General features: G+C 45.5%; 1 protein-coding gene across 1 annotated transcript in view; it reads right to left on the bottom strand.

Annotated features, from left to right (window-relative positions):
- Nucleotides 1-16,428, bottom strand: part of MLXIP (MLX interacting protein) — a 102,895-nt gene extending 86,467 nt beyond the window's left edge. The window contains exon 1 of the mRNA XM_077293133.1: nt 15,764-16,428. Coding sequence (XP_077149248.1) covers nt 15,764-16,086 — 323 coding nt within the window. The 5' untranslated portion in view covers nt 16,087-16,428. The remainder of the gene's footprint in view (nt 1-15,763) is intronic.
- Between the last annotated feature and the right edge of the window lie 494 nt (nt 16,429-16,922).

Raw genomic sequence — 16,922 nt, 5'->3', positions numbered from 1 at the left:
GTCTAAGTGCCCAGAAAATAGAGAAAAGTGATGGAAAAGTTTGCACAATCTACCATAAGAAGTAAAGCACTTAAAAGTTGGCTTCCCGAGTAGGTCGTGACCCAAGAAACGTAGCAAGCGGGCAGGCCACCAGCGGCAGCGCCACACACAGCATCCACCCTGGGGGGAGGATTTATACAGTCACAGATAGCTTTTCCCATATTTAATAAGCGAGCCGGAGAGACAGAGCACTAATCCCAGCAGACATGCCTGGCACACGCTGCTTGTTTGTGCTAAACCCACAGAAAGCAAGAGCCGCTTAGTGCGGGAACTTAGAACAGCTGTTACTGGGCACTCAGAGAAGGACCGAATCCCTCGTTATTCTCGCATCCAGTACATAGGGAAGGATTTTTTTAGGCTCGTTAGCAGAAAACACTTACAGTTGCATCTCACAAAATTAGTGTATCAAAAAGTTACTTTTATTTCAGTTCTTCAATACAAAAAGTGAAAGTTATATAGCGTCATTAGAAACAGAGTGATCTATTTCAAGTGTTTATTTCTGTTAATGTTGATGACTATGGCTTACAGCCGATGACAACCCAAAAGTCATTATCTCAGTAAATTAGAATACTTTATAACACCAGCTTGGAAAAAATGATTTTAAAATCTGAAATGTTGGCCTACTGAGATGTATGTTCAGTAAATGCACTCAATACTTGGTCAGGGCTCCTTTTGCATCAATTACTGCATCAGTGCGGCGTGGCATGGAGGAGATCAGTCTGTGGCACTGCTGAGGTGTTATGGAAGCCCAGGTTGCTTTGATAGCAGCCTTCAGCTTGTCTGCATTGTTGGGTCTGGTGTCTCATCTTCCTCTTGACAATACCTCATAGATTCTCTATGGAGTTAAAGTCAGTGTTGCAGATATGCGTGGTATCAGGTTTTTTTCCCACAGATACAACACACACACACACACATTATAACCTAAAATGGACAGAGAACACACGCAACGGTCTGTAAGGGCTCATGCAAGCGAGCGTATAAATGGGACAGGTAATATCAGTTTTGATAGGACAGCACTTGGACACTACACTGACCCATGTTATTCAACAAGGCTGTTCAGATGAATGATCTTTCTCTTGGTCTGACTGTTCGGGACGGGTGAAAAAAAAAAAAAAAAAAAAGTAAATTTGCAACAAAGCCTAAAAAAAAAATGACCAAAATGGATACCAAAAGGAAAAACACTGGTGGCCATTCTCAAAAGAGTCTTCCTCTGGCAAAACTTTGGGGGGGGTGCTGACGGTAAGGCACTGTGTGCATATATGCCAAGTATAAAATCTTGCAGAGCAGATAACCCAGAAAACGGCAGAGATGCTTACCTGCCTAGGCCTCCAAACAAACGCACCATCAGGATGCAGTGGACCCATGTAGTTAAGATGGCGGCAACACAAGTGCAGAAATACCAATGAGGCAGCCACTCACAACCTACCAATCAAATGGAGGGGTGGCTGCTTGGCATCATTTGATTGGTATGTTGTGAGTGGCTGCCTCATCGGTATTTCTACACCTGCGTTGCCGCCATCTTAACTACATGTGTCCGCTGTATCCTGATAGTGCATTTGTTTGGTGGCCTAGGTAGGTAAGCATCTCTGACGTTTTGCCGTTTTCTGAGTTTGGAGGATCTCCAAATCCTCTTTGTGCTATATTTGTTTAGAGCAGATAACCTACAAGGTTGTTCATGCATTTCAAAGCCTAATCCTGGGTTCTTAGCCAAAGGATTAAAAAATATGGTACTACGAGGGTTAAACCATCTGCAATAAATATGAAGGATTCTGGATCAATCCTTTTCAACCTCTTCCTCTTTACTACCAACTTGTGAGTTATTCCAAGCACTGAGTGATCCGCATAAACCAGAGGGCGACCTGAGACCATCTCCTCACATATGTACAAGTTCAGCAGCTTTTATTAATACATACTAGCAGGTTGAAGCAATTTAGCTAATGGAAAACGCCTGAAGAGACGGTCACATTCCCTGGTGTAGAAATAGAAGAGTCCCAAAGGTCCATGTGATAAACAGACACCAAGGAAACAACGGAGAAAAGCTGCAACCCCCATCGGTACAACTGGGCTCCATGTGCCAGTGTATTCCCTACAGCACTGCCAAGTACCTTCACATAAGCGTGGAAGTGTGAAGATGACCAACCATCCCAGGTCTATGAAGAAGTAATATTCTTCTCAACTGCATTCCATACGGATCTCCTCCCACCAGGCTGGTAGATGCGCTCACAGTATGTAGATTATTAGCACATTGTTTAAAAAAAAAACAAAAAAAACAAAAAACAAACCACAATTCGATCAGTATACAAGCTAGCCAGTCCAGATCCAGAGTTATTAGATTAAACGGCATAAAGAACAACTTTGCTACTTGTGTAATGTGCTTTTATAAAGAATAACAACACCATCACTCCTATTTATAGCCTATATGATACATTAGGTCTAGATACTATATGACTTTTGGTCTCATGCTCTTCTTTAATCACCATTAGAAGAATCGCTATCCCATCACAACAACAACCTTGTGTTCGGAGCTCTCTGCCAGACCATTGCACAATCAGGAACTTGTCCAAAATATTTCACTGCAGCAGAAACACACAGAAAGGAAACCATCCCATTCAGAAAAGAAGATATAAGAGATAAGATGCTCCATATTAAAATATGCCCCATATAATCCTGCATAAAGGGTAATAAGGGCCCCATAAGATGCTCCATAGAGATATTTGCCCTATATAGTGCTGCACAAACGTTATGGGGGAGAGAGGGGGAACATTGACTTGCATTGGGTTTCGTGTTCCGGTTCGGAAGCCGACTTTACAGTAGAATCGGCAGATTTCACACGATCCGACTTTTGAGAAGGTCGGGTTTCACAAAACCCAACTCGATCCTAAAAAACCAAAAGTCACTCAACCCTAGTGAAGAGCACAGGGTGCCAGTGGCGAATTTGACAATCCTGGTGTTCTGTGGCAAATGCCAAGTGTCCTGCACGGTGTTGAGCTGTGAGCACAACCCCCATCTGTGGACGTCGGGCACTCACACCATCCTCATGGAGTCGGTATATATATATATATATATATATATATATATATATATATATATATATATATATATATATATATATATATATATATATATATATATATATATATATATATATATATATATATATACACACACACATACACACACACACACACACAGTGCCTACAAGTAGTATTCAACCCCCTGCAGATTTACACATTTGGAATTAACTTGGCATTGTGACATTTGGACTGTAGATCAGCCTGGAAGTGTGAAATGCACTGCAGCAAAAAAGAATGTTATTTCTTTGTTTATTTTTTTTTTAAATTGGGAAAAGTCTTTTCAGAGGGTCATTATTCAACCCCTCGACCCACCAGAATTCTGTTTGGTTCCCCTAAAGTATTAAGAAGTAGTTCAGGCACAAAGAACAATGAGCTTCACATGTTTGGATTAATTATCTCTTTTTCCAGCCTTTTCTGACTATTTAAGACCCTCCCCAAACTTGTGAACAGCACTCATACATGGTCAACATGGGAAAGACAAAGGAGCATTCCAAGGCCATCAGAGACAAGATCATGGAGGGTCACAAGGCTGGCAAGGGGTACAAAACCCTTTCCAAGGAGTTGGGCCTACCTGTCTCCACTGTTGGGAGCATCATCCGGAAGTGGAAGGCTTATGGAACTACTGTTAGCCTTCCACGGCCTGGACAGCCTTTGAAAGTTTCCTCCCGTGCCGAGGCCAGGCTTGTCCGAAGAGTCAAGGCTAACCCAAGGACAACAAGGAAGGAGCTCCGGGAAGATCTCATGGCAGTGGGGACATTGGTTTCAGTCAATACCATAAGTAACGTACTCCACCGCAATGGTCTCCGTTCCAGACGAGCCCGTAAGGTACCTTTACTTTCAAAGCGTCATGTCAAGGCTCGTCTACAGTTTGCTCATGATCACTTGGAGGACTCAGACTGACTGGTTCAAGGTTCTCTGGTCTGATGAGACCAAGATCGAGATCTTTGGTGCCAACCACACACGTGACGTTTGGAGACTGGATGGCACTGCATACGACCCCAAGAATACCATCCCTACAGTCAAGCATGGTGGTGGCAGCATCATGCTGTGGGGCTGTTTCTCAGCCAAGGGGCCTGGCCATCTGGTCCGCATCCATGGGAAGATGGATAGCACGGCCTACCTGGAGATTTTGGCCAAGAACCTCCGCTCCTCCATCAAGGATCTTAAGATGGGTCATCATTTCATCTTCCAACAAGACAACGACCCAAAGCACACAGCCAAGAAAACCAAGGCCTGGTTCAAGAGGCAAAAAAATCAAGGTGTTGCAGTGGCCTAGTCAGTCTCCTGACCTTAACCCAATTGAAAACTTGTGGAAGGAGCTCAAGATTAAAGTCCACATGAGACACCCAAAGAACCTAGATAACTTGGAGAAGATCTGCATGGAGGAGTGGGCCAAGATAACTCCAGAGACCTGTGCCGGCCTGATCAGGTCTTATAAAAGACGATTATTAGCTGTAATTGCAAACAAAGGTTATTCCACAAAATATTAAACCTAGGGGTTGAATAATAATTGACCCACACTTATGTTTAAAATTTATAAAAATTTAACTGAGCAACAAAACTTTTTGATTTGTAAGATTTATGCATCTGTTAATAAATCCTGCTCAAGTTTGAAGGCTCTAACTTACTTGCATCTTATTAAACCTGCTAAATCTGCAGGGGGTTGAATACTACTTTTAGGCACTGTATAATATATATATATATATATATATATATATATATACACACACACATACATAATGTATTTATTTATTTTTTTCAATGAGATATAAGATTTAACCAAAGACATTATCTTATATGAGATGCAAAATAAGTCTGTGCTATGTGAGCAAGCAAATAAGCCCCGCAGGTCATTACTAGCCACATAATATTGACTGGCAGTTATAATTGGATAGTGATATGGAGGAGAATTTCAGATTCATATCTAAACATCACTATAATGACAAAACTACAAAATTATACGTGACAATATAGTGACCTAGTAACAGGAAACAAAAAAGGAAAGGAAAATACGACCTCCACGTTATCACTGCAACTGATATTTTAGGGAACTGCATTGGGTAAGACTACACCCTCCAGAAGAGCTTCACATAAAACGGACAAAACTGCAAACTGGTCACCAACTTCCCATTGCTGGAGAGAAGAATGAAGGACGATCATTTCCCAATATCGGCTTTCTATTGCAATCCAAATTCTTCTTTTAGAGACAGTTGTGCACGGAATGTAAAGGGCTCACTTTGCCAACAATGAAAGTCCACCTTTTAACATTCATGTCGTCCTTAGGTCTAACATTCTCTACTGTATATTTTTAATAAAAAATACAAATAAACGTACAGAGTTAAAAGATAATTCTTTGACTAAAGGTACCGTCACATTTAGCGACGCTGCAGCGATCTAGACAACGATGCCGATCTCTGCAGCGTCGCTGTGTGGTCGCTGGAGAGCTGTCACACAGACAGCTCTCCAGCGACCAACGATGCCGAAGTCCCCGGGTAACCAGGGTAAACATCGAGTTACTAAGCGCAGGGCCGCGCTTAGTAACCCGATGTTTATCCTGGTTACCAGTGTAAATGTAAAAAAACAAACAAACACTACATACTTACATTCCGGTGTCTGTCGGGTCCCCCGGCGTCCGCTTCCCTGCACTGTGTAAGCGCCAGCCCTAAAGCAGAGCGGTGACGTCACCGCTGTGCTCTGCTTTACGGCCGGCCGGCGCTGACACAGTGCAGGGAAGCAGAACGCCGGGGGACCCGACAGACACCGGAATGTAAGTATGTAGTGTTTTTTTTTTTTTTTCCATTTACACTGGTAACCAGGGTAAATATCGGGTTACTAAGAGCGGCCCTGCGCTTAGTAACCCGATGTTTACCCTGGTTACCAGTGAAGACCGCTGAATCGGCGTCACACACGCCGACTCAGCGATGTCAGCGGGTGATCCAGCGACGAAATAAGGTGCTGGCCTTCTAGCTCCGACCAACGATGTCACAGCAGGATCCTGATCGCTGCTGCGTGTCAAACACAACGATATCGCTATCCAGGACGCTGCAACGTCACGGATCGCTAGCGATATCGTTGTTAAGTTGTTCAGTGTGAAGGTACCTTAACAGCTGGCTCTGCATTAGGGCCTACTGTCAGTCAAGACCGAGGGAGCAGTTACAGACGGCGAAACCTGTACACAAGGCGGTGACTGAACCCACGCCGGTGCCACAAACTCGAACGCTGGCGGAAGAAATAAACTTAATGTCCTACTGGCACCAGGGGTCAAAGTGGAGACGCAAGGCAGGATCAGGACGCCATTTACCTGCAGATTCACAGCGGGTTTTCACATGACAGGTTCCCTTTACACACTATTTCTATGGGAAATCAATTTTGCTGTTCATATGAAGAGTTTTTGAAGCTTTATTTTTTTTCCCCCATTTAGATCTTTTGAACAACTAGGATGGTAAAATTATATAGTGCACGTCAATCCTTTGAAGCAAATCCTCAAAGAAACCTCTGCAAACTAGACACTGTCCAATAGAAACTCTTCCAAACCTCCCCCAAAAAAGAAGGTTCCTGAAACAGTTTGTGCTTGAAAACTCCTGTGGCTATAACTATGTGGTCACCACGGAGGAGGTGTTTAACATTTATAGCAGCACAAAAACTGTAACTGGTTCGTTTGTGAACTTTTATAATTGTGGGTTAACATACAGGAAATTACAATTCTTTGGGTTATACTGGAAACCATACAAAAACCAGTGTTATTTTTCTCTTCCCCAGGAAAAGTACAGAGGAGACTCTATAAAGCTAAGAGCACACGTAGCCTTTTTGTATTTTTTTCTTTTTTTTTTTAAAGCGGAACCCCAAGCATCAGGTTTTAGTTATTTATATATTTGAGGATTTGGAGAGTTTCCATTCAGTTTCTTCTCCAAAAACTCAGGAAAAAAAAACAAAAAAAAACGACGAGTTGCACACTTACCCATCACAACCTAAGGCCCACACTGCAGGGATTCGCCGGTTTCTGAGCTGGGACCAGTGGGTATGTAGTGTGACTTCTGCCTAACACGGCCAAGTGCTAAAACATCACATAGCACTCTGCCCAGTGTTAAACTATGGGGCCGCTCAGATCTGCGATTATTTTCTCAAGTTTATGGGTGCGAGTGAAACATCACACTGCACTCTGATATCACCCAAGTGCAGTGCTATTCACACCGACCCTGGCAGCATAGCAGATGGAGAAGTTACATTCTCAGTCTTCTCCGCATCTGTAGTCTGATCCGGTCATGCGAGAGGAATGGCGCACAGAAGCATGACACTCGGCTCCCGCTCACATCCGATGCTATATGCTAGTGTGACTCCAGCCTTATACATACTCCCGGCTGGAACCCAACTAGTGAGCGCAACCTCGTTCCATACACTTGTATGGAGTGAGGCTGCACCCACTGGGTGGCTACGTCGCTAGATGAGACCGTGCCCACTGGACGAGCTCCGAGGTCAGATACCACACTTTGATGCAGGGCTCCAGCGGTGAGCCCGCATCAAAGCCGGGAAATGTCAGCTGTTTTGAACAGCTGACATGTGCCCGCAATAGTGGCGGGTGAAATCGCGATTCACCCCCGCCATTAACTAGTTAAATGCCGCTGTCAAACGCTGACAGCGGCATTTAACCGGCGCTTCTGGCCGGAAATGAGCGCATCACCGACCCCCGTCACATGATCGGGGGTCAGCGATGCATCAGAATGGTAACCATAGAGGTCCTTGAGACCTCTATGGTTACTGATGCTGGCCTGCTGTGAGCGCCCCCCCTGTGGTCGGCTCTCATAGCACACCTGCGTTTCTGCTGCATAGCAGCGATCTAATGATCGAATGTAGCAGAGGCGATCGAGTTGTGCCAGCTACTAGCCTCGCATGGAGGCTATTGAAGCATGGCAAAAGTAAAAAAAATTAAAAAAAAAGTGAAAAAAAAAAAAAATTATATATAAAAGTTTAAATCACCCCCCTTTCGCCCCATTCAAAATAAATCAATCAAACCTACATATATTTGGTATCGCCGGGTTCAGAATCGCCCGATCTATCAATATAAAAAAAAAAAGGATTAACCTGATTGCTAAACGCCAGAATTGTGTTTTTTTGGTCGCCGCGACATTGCATTAAAATGCTATAACGGGCGATCAAAAGAACGTATCTGAACCAAAATGCTATTAAAAACGCCAGCTGAGCACGCAAAAAATAAGCCCTCAACCGACCCCAGATCATGAAAAATGGAGACGCTACGGGTATCGGAAAATGGCGCAATATTTTTTTAGCAAAGTTTGGAATTTTTTTTTCACCACTTAAATAAAAAAATAACCTAGTCATGTTAGGTGTCTATGAACTCATAATGACCTGGAGAATCATAATGGCAGGTCAGTTTTAGCATTTAGTGAACCTAGCAAAAAAGCCAAACAAAAAAACAAGTGTGGGATTGCACTTTTTTTGCAATTTCACCGCACTTGGAATTTTTTTCCCGTTTTCTAGTACATGACATGCTAAAACCAATGATGTTGTTCAAAAGTACAACTTGTTTCACAAAAAATAAGCCCTCACATAGCCATATGGACGGAAAAATAAAAAAGTTATGGCTCTGGGAAGGAGGGGAGCGAAAAACGAACACAGAAAAACGGAAAATCCCAAGGTCATAAAGGGGTTAACCTTACTTTCATGTAATGGATTAAAAAAAAAACACGACATTCATATTGCCAAGTAATTTTTTTTTATGACCAAGCAAAAACAAAAAAAAAACAACAACATTATGGCTCTTGAAAGAACAAGAGGAAAATGTGACACTAGTCACTTCTTACAGAGGCATCGTGATTTGGGAAAGTCGGGGAGTCTGAGTTTAAAAAGCCAGGAGGAAACATCATAAACAGAGGGGTGAGACAAAGGCATAATCAGGTCACAGTCCGGTGACAGAATTCCAAGAAGGTAGAGGAGCAAGACTAGGCAAATGAATGGTCAGTCAAAGATCAAAATACTTGAATTCAAAACACAGAGCAAGCACACACCAATTGGAGCAGAGCTACAACTGGCAGCGACAAGAGGCAGACAGCCAGCTAAATAGCCTGGAAATCATTCTGAACAGGAGACATCTGTGGTAAACATGGCACAGCACACCTCTACTCAATTGGACAGATGAGCTGCCACTCACCACACAGAGGTGGAATCATGACAATAGCCCCTCTTTTAAAGGGAACCTGTCACCACGTTTTTGGAAGATGGGATAAAAATAGCGTTAAATAGGGGCAGAGGTGGGCATTACATTAGTGTGTTTGTTATGCGTTTATTACCCACCTAAGTTGCCGAAATACCTTTGCAAAGTCTCAGTTTTCGCCTGTCAATCAGGCTGGTCTGGTCAAAAGGGCGTTGTCTTCCCCCAGATTTTGCGTAGTTTTCCGTTGGTGGCGTAGTGGTGTGCGCATGCCCAAGGTCCCGAATCCTCTGCCAGGGGATTTAAAAGAGCGCGCTGTTCGTTATTTCATTGGTGATCGGTGGGCGCGGCCATCTTCCTTTGGCCGCGCGTGCGCAGAAGCGGCGCTCTGCTGGCCGCGGCTTCAGGAAAATGGCCGCCGCGATATCCATCTGCGCACGCGCGGCATCCCGCGGCCATTTTCCTGAAGCCGCGGCCAGCAGAGCGCCGCTTCTGCGCACGCGCGGCCAAAGGAAGATGGCCGCGCCCACCGATCACCAATGAAATCACGAACAGCGCGCTTTTTTAAATCCCCTGGCAGATGATTCGGGACCTTGGGCATGCGCACACCACTACGCCACCAACGGAAAACTACGCAAAATCTGGGGGAAGACAAGGCGCCCTTTTGACCAGACCAGCCTGATTGACAGGCGAAAACGGAGACTTTGCAAAGGTATTTCGGCAACTTAGGTGGGTAATAAACGCATAACAAACACACTAATGTAATGCCCACCTCTGCCCCTATTTAACGCTATTTTTATCCCATCTTCCAAAAACGTGGTGACAGGTTCCCTTTAAGGGTGCCACCGGACCCCCAGGTTTCCCATGAAACCTAGAATAGAAGGCCCTGACCAGGTGATCGGCCTTCACATCTCGGGCTGCAACCCAGTATATCTCTTCTGGTCCATATGTATGAGATACTGGAGGGAATAACGGACCTTTCAAAAAGCCACAATTTTTTGTACCCTATACACTCTGACAGAAACTGGAGGAGGTGGGAATGAGGGAGACAAAATCTGAGTAACAAACTCCTTTAACAGAGATTTATGGAAGACATTAGGATACGAAAGGATGGAGGAAGCTTCAACCTAAAAGCCATTGGATTGACGACTTCCAAAATCTCACTGACGAACTTCTGACCCAAGTTCGACAACGGTAATTTAACCCCTTAGTGACCGGGCCAATTTTTTTTTTTTTTTTTTTAAATCTGACCAGTGTCACCTTATGTGGTAATATCTCTGAAACGCTTCAACAAATACCAATGATTTTGATATATTTTTTTTGTGACACATGGTAATTTATAATAATGGTGAATTTAGATTGATATGTTGTGTGTTTATTTATAAAAATAAATTAATAATTCAGAAATTTGACAAATAAACAGTTAGCAATTTTCAAAATTTAAATGATTATCCCTTTAATCCAGATCGTTATACCACACAAAAACATTATTAAAGAATTCCCTCATGTCTGCTTTACAGCTGCACAATTTGTAAAATGTTCTTTTATTTTGTTAGCCTTTTAGGTTTAAAAATTGTAGCAGTAATTTTTCACTTTTTCAAGGAAATTTACAAAATGTAAATATTGATGAAGGAACTATTCAGGCTTTAAGTGACATGAGTCCTACACATTGGAAAACCTCCAAAAGTTATACCGTTTTAAAAACCGACACCCCCCCTTCCCCGACATACTGAAAACCTTTGTCAGGTAGTTTATTAACCATTCAGGTGCTGTTCAGGAAAGAATGCAAAGTGACATGACAGGAATGAAAAAGTGTATTTTTACCACCTAAATGTCTCTAACTTCTGAATAGGCCGCTTTAGCCGGCAGTCTCTAAGGATGTTATTTGGCCGTGAATTGCCATGGTAAACATCAGGGCCACACAATCATGTTCAGGGTGCTGATGGGGTTAAAGAAGAAGCCCCCACACGCTGTTAACCATTTATATGATGTAGTCACTATTGACAGCAGCATCTAAGGGGTTAAACAGATATGGACGGTGCAAACACTGATCATGGCTGATACAGCTAGTTGTCGGCTATAGTGTACAGCCGACAGCTGCTGGATTGTCACCTGTATGGGGATGCTATTCTCATATCTTAGGTCAGTAAAAAGACGTACTGGGAGACCTCTCAACAATCATTCATACTTATGAGCTTTCTAGACAGTGAATTGAACAGTCCTTTAAAAAAAAAAAAAAAAATGTTCTGAGAGACCACAATATAGACAAAGTCAAAGACCTAGTCTACGACTTCACAGCTTGAAAACTGGCAATTCCTACCTCCAAAGGCTCTACCACTGGTAAATGGACCTGCTCTGGAGAAGTATAACGAGCACACTGCTGCTCACCACGTCCATCATGTATTCTAAGGTCTTCTAAGGTCCAACAGTATGGCTTGGTCATGCCTCCATCAGAGAACAATGGGAATCATGAAAAATCAGAGTGTCCTTAAGAGTCTCAGAAACACCTTTGCAAAACTGGGACCTGGGAGCTGCACCATTCCATACAACATCAGTGGACCATTGCCGGAACTCTGCAGTAGTCCCCAGGAACATGGCCTCCCCTGTGCCAAGTTCATGATCGTTGCCTCAACGGCCTGGATCCTGTCAGGTTCATCATAGACGAAACCTAAAGAGTCAACAGAAGACTGTTCTGGGGTTTGTGCAGACAAAGAAGACACCCAGGTCTGAATACCCCGACACAGTAGGGACACATTTATCCACAACACCTGAAACTCATCCTCTGAAGACCGAGGTCACTAAAGATAGGGAGCCTAAAGTTCTCCCTCAACACCCTAAACTGTTTTTTCTCTCCAAAAATTTATCGGGGAGGGCCATTACTGGTTCAGGAAAGACCAACTGTACATCAGAAGGAACCAACTTCACAGCCACTGCCGGAAGTGGAGGGCCATAGAAAGTTTTCACCAAACTAATTATCTGACCCTGCAATGACTCCAGGCTGGTATTCCTTAGCCAGATCCTGAATCCTGTGTCAGATTCCCCACTTTGTCACAGGGCATGTAAACAGGATACATACTGGTGAAAGACAAAAGTATGGCCAGTAGTTAAGAGCATGTTATTCCGAGCATGCTCTTATGCTAACCAAGTGTCTTCAGCATGCTCGAAAAATATGTTCGAGTCTCCATGGCTGCACGTCTCACGGCTGTCGAACAGCCACAAGACATGCAGCCACGGGGGACTCAAACATATTGTTCGAGCACTCCAAAGACACCTACTTAGCACACAAGCATGCTTGGATAACACCTTATCTGAGCACATTCACTCATCACTAATGAGTAATGACCAGTTGTAATGTGACACTAGTCATGCTGTGAGGAGGGGAAGTCAGGGAGTTCGAGGTCAAAAAGAGGGGTGAGGCAAATTAGTAGTGAGGTCACAGTACAGGTCAAAATTCTATGAAAGTAGTGGATCAAGACAAAGGGGCTAGGCAAATGTATGGTCAACAAAGATCAAAATACTAGAACTCAAAGCACAGAGCAAACACACACAGACACCCACCAAACTGAGCAGAGGTACAACTGGGAATCATTCCAAACAAGAGACACCTGTAAGAAATTCAGCACACCCCGACCCTGAATGGATGACTTGACTGTCACTCACCACACTGACAGCTCAGCACGCCCCTGCCCCAGATCGGATAACTGAGTCACTACTTTCCACACAAAGGAGGAATCATGAGACACACACACCAGGTCCTGAAAGTTAAAAACCTCACATCATCATGTGTCCTTTTCAAGCACTTCAAGACATGAGTCATGTAGTTATCCATAAAGGTAAAAGCATTGAGAGAAGTAATTGTTGACACTTCTTAATAGACGGGAAACTTAAAAATCTGCATCAATAACAAGGAGAAACAAGACTCACATCATCAATTGAGTGATCTAATATCGGAGATCTGCAGCCTAGTTCTGAATACAGCGAGGGGTGCACGTGCTTGACCTCGGCTTCATTCAACGTGAAACAGCTGAATTCAGTGCTCGGAAGCCCCATACACTATAAATGGAACGGGGTCCGAGCAGGCGCATCTCCCCTCCTTATAGGATGGGGCAGAAGAGTCCTCAGGATTCCAGTAGGCGCTGGTCCCAGTGGTCAGAGCATCACAGATCAGCAAGTAATCCCATGAAAAGGTAATAACAATTTAACAAATAATGATATGATACCAGTGTGGGCAGAAGGATGCAGGTAAACAGGAAGTGCTTCATATTTTCAGGTTGGATTTGTACACAAAAATCAGCAGTGGATGATAGCACCAGTCATGCGTATCTGCAGATCTCACCCAAATCACACACTAAAGTTGGCCTGCAGTGCGGATTTTAAAATCTGCATCCGGACAGTTAATGCTGCAGACTTTCCGTTGTCAATAGTGGCGTGGTAGCGTCACAGGTGGATTATGCTGCGGATCTGCAGTGGAAACATCTCCTGTGTTTGTACTCAGCCTTGTAGCATCATCAGATACCAAGAATATGACACACCTGGAAAAAGTGCCGGGCATTCCTGATGACCCGACCAGTCACCCCCACGTAATTATGTCTGCCAGTAGTCAGATGTAAACAGTATATGGAGAGAGAACAGCACAGCTCCACCACACTGCAGTGGCGACTGCCAGTACTGCAGGTCAGCTGTTATTGAAGAGAATGGTACATGGTCTGCAGTACCCAGAAGCAGCCACTAGTGTGCAGGACAGTGCTGTTCTGCCCCGTACACCGTTTGCTACTGAAGGAAATGACAACGTATCGGTAGAGTGTCAGACCCCAAGATCTTATAGTGAGGACCTATCCTTACAGTGGGCCATCAATATAGAAGGAGAGGACGGCCCACATAAAATATTGGCGATTACACTAATAGTATGAAAATCTGCTGCTGGATGTTAGTCTGTGATAGTACCAGTGCCCTTGTACCAACACAAACATTTATAGAAATATTTTATTGAGGACTAATGTCAGAATCCCTAACATTTGTACTGTAAATGTCAAATTATAATCCGGTAATTACCAGTTTAGAACCCCTGCGGGAAGCCATCGCTGGCAGTGAGACCACAACATGCCAAAATGATGGGACACCCTGACATAAGCCGTCAAACACAATGGGCACCAAGTGTCTGGCGTGTGACATGCCTGGCTCATTTGTTTGTACCTTAGAAGGTTCAGAACGACCCGACTTAGACCGTGATGTGAACAGGGCCCTAGTTCTCAGCGGATATTTAATCAACCTCTGGGGAAGTCTTCTGCTTTTTCCTTGCACCTAGGCAGCGTCTGGCTGGAATTTGAGGGTCTCCGGTGTGTGCAGGGGTTTCCTCTTATTCTGCATTCCCACGGGGAGCTTTTTAGGTTACTTGCATTTTTTCGAAAAGAATATATATTTTTATATACCACCACAAAAAATTCAGCAGAACGTATCCTAAAACCTGACTGATGAGCCCAGAATGGACTGTGGGCAGGAGCGCAACTGAGCAGACTGCGCTACAGTATAGGTTCTCTCCATATAAACAGCATATACATCTCCCCATATGGCTTGGTGCACCTTTGTACATAGCAGATGTATGACGGACGCATATACACGTAATATGACCATCTAGGCCTGTATACTTTTAATTAAAAAAAAAAAAAATATTCCACACCATTTCTTCCCTATATGGCTTTTTCCCTGGCGGCCGCCCTGGATTTCAGCACAGCTCTGAGGGGAAGGTCAGAGGACGTGCCCTTCGGGGGAGGTCTGAGGCCGTGCCTTTCGGGGGGGGGGGGTGTCTGAGGCCATGCCCTTTGGGGAAGGTCAGAGGCCGTGCCCGGGTTGGGGGGGTGCCTGAGGTCAGGGGCCGTGCCCAGGGAGGGAGGTCAGGGGCCATGCCCAAGAGGGGGGGGGGGGAGAGGTCAGGGGCCGTGCCCAAGGGGGGCAGGGAGGTCAGGGGCCGTGCCCAAGGGGGGCGGGGAGGTCAGGGGCCGTGCCCAAGGGGGGCGGGGAGGGGGAGGGAGGTCAGGGGCCGTGTCCAGGGGGGGAGGTCACGGGCCGTGCCCAAGGGGGGGGGGGGAGGTCAGAGGCCGTGTCCGGGGGGGGGGGGGGGTCAGGGGCCGTGCCCAAGGGGGGGGGGGGGTTGTGCCCGGGCACACCAAGTGCTGCTGGAAATTTCTGTAAGATTCCCATTAAAAAGAAGGGCGAGAAACAGAGTAGAGGGACAGAAAAGCAGAAACAACCACTTCTATTCCCCAAAAAAACAAAATATGATGAAAACCTGACAAAGGAGCATCTGGCGACACATCTGGCCCAGTCTCGTGTGTGGCCCCGCAGCCGTCTGAGCAGCAGATGGTGCTGTCTAGGGGTGAGCACCAGGACTGGCAGCACACAAGGCCCCTGCAGGACAATGGCCGCCCGCACACGGCGGGCAGGGGCCCGGGGAGAGCCCGGTGCAGACGGTGGCCGCCGGCGGTACCTGTATGCCAGGGTCATGCACTCCAGCAGCTTGGTGAGGGACGCGTCTATAGACAGGTGGCAGCTGCTGGTCTTGCCGAAGCTGTACGTCTGGCAGGCCTTCTCATTCACCGTGTCGAAGTCGTAGCCTTTCTTGGGCGGGTGCTCGCTGTGCGGGGAGGACACCATGAAGTGGCCGCTGTGGATAATTTGCGCCTCGGTGCTGTCCAGTTTCTTGAGCAGCAAATTGGGCTCGTCCATGTCCGAGTCATCGTCCGGCTCCTGCTTCACCATGACAGCAGCAGCGTGCGCCAAGCGCATGGGCAGCGCCTGAGCCGTCATCATCCCTCCGGCAGCCCGCACCGGGACATTCCAGTCAGGGGACCGATGGCTCTCGGCGCTATTGTCACTGGCGAGGCCGGGCTCACAGGGGCCTCGCTGACGTCACGTGTCTCCCCACCAATAAACAGCGGTTATGCTCCAACAACAAGTCAGAAGGGGAGGGGCCTTGTCCAGGATTGGTTGCCTAGTTGACCGGCCCTCTACAACGCCCACTAGTGACGCTGACGCCGACGGCCAGTTTCAGTGGGTGCCGTGCTGCTGCTCTGTGCGCAGCTTCCACTTTCTATTGTTCCATGTACGTGGCCTCGGCCGTGTGCGGCCGCTGATGTGACCCACCCCCCCAGCGGATCCAGGGTCTCCATTGATCACCATAAATCATTGGAGCGGTTACCACGTGGGCGGATTCCACCCCAGTGTGTATGTATATATATATATCTATATATATATCTATACATACATACAGTATATGTAATGCGCTCATTGATTACCTATAGTGCATGCTAATTCATACTGCTATATGGCGATCCAACAACATGCACGTGCGAAATGATGTTTTGTACCAAACCATTGTGCCACTGTCTGTGACTTGCTGTCTTGTGATTATTTTAAAGCTTTTTTTTGCTGTAAAATATATCCAAATTGTGGGCAGGTTACGCCGGTCACAAATGAGCCGTGTGCGACACAAAATCCAGCGCATTTGGAAAGATTCTGCAATGCAACACCGTAGGAAATCATTAGATGCATTGTAACAATGCCAATTCAGTACCGCCCACATCATATAGTGTAGCTATAGCCTAACACTGGCACATTTACTCGCATTGTAATCTTACACTGTATTA

This window comes from Ranitomeya variabilis, chromosome 1 (genome assembly GCF_051348905.1).
Source record: "Ranitomeya variabilis isolate aRanVar5 chromosome 1, aRanVar5.hap1, whole genome shotgun sequence".
Taxonomy (NCBI): domain Eukaryota; kingdom Metazoa; phylum Chordata; class Amphibia; order Anura; family Dendrobatidae; genus Ranitomeya; species Ranitomeya variabilis.
The sequence above is the reverse complement of the archived record's forward strand: the minus strand, read 5'-3'. Positions and strand labels throughout refer to the sequence as shown.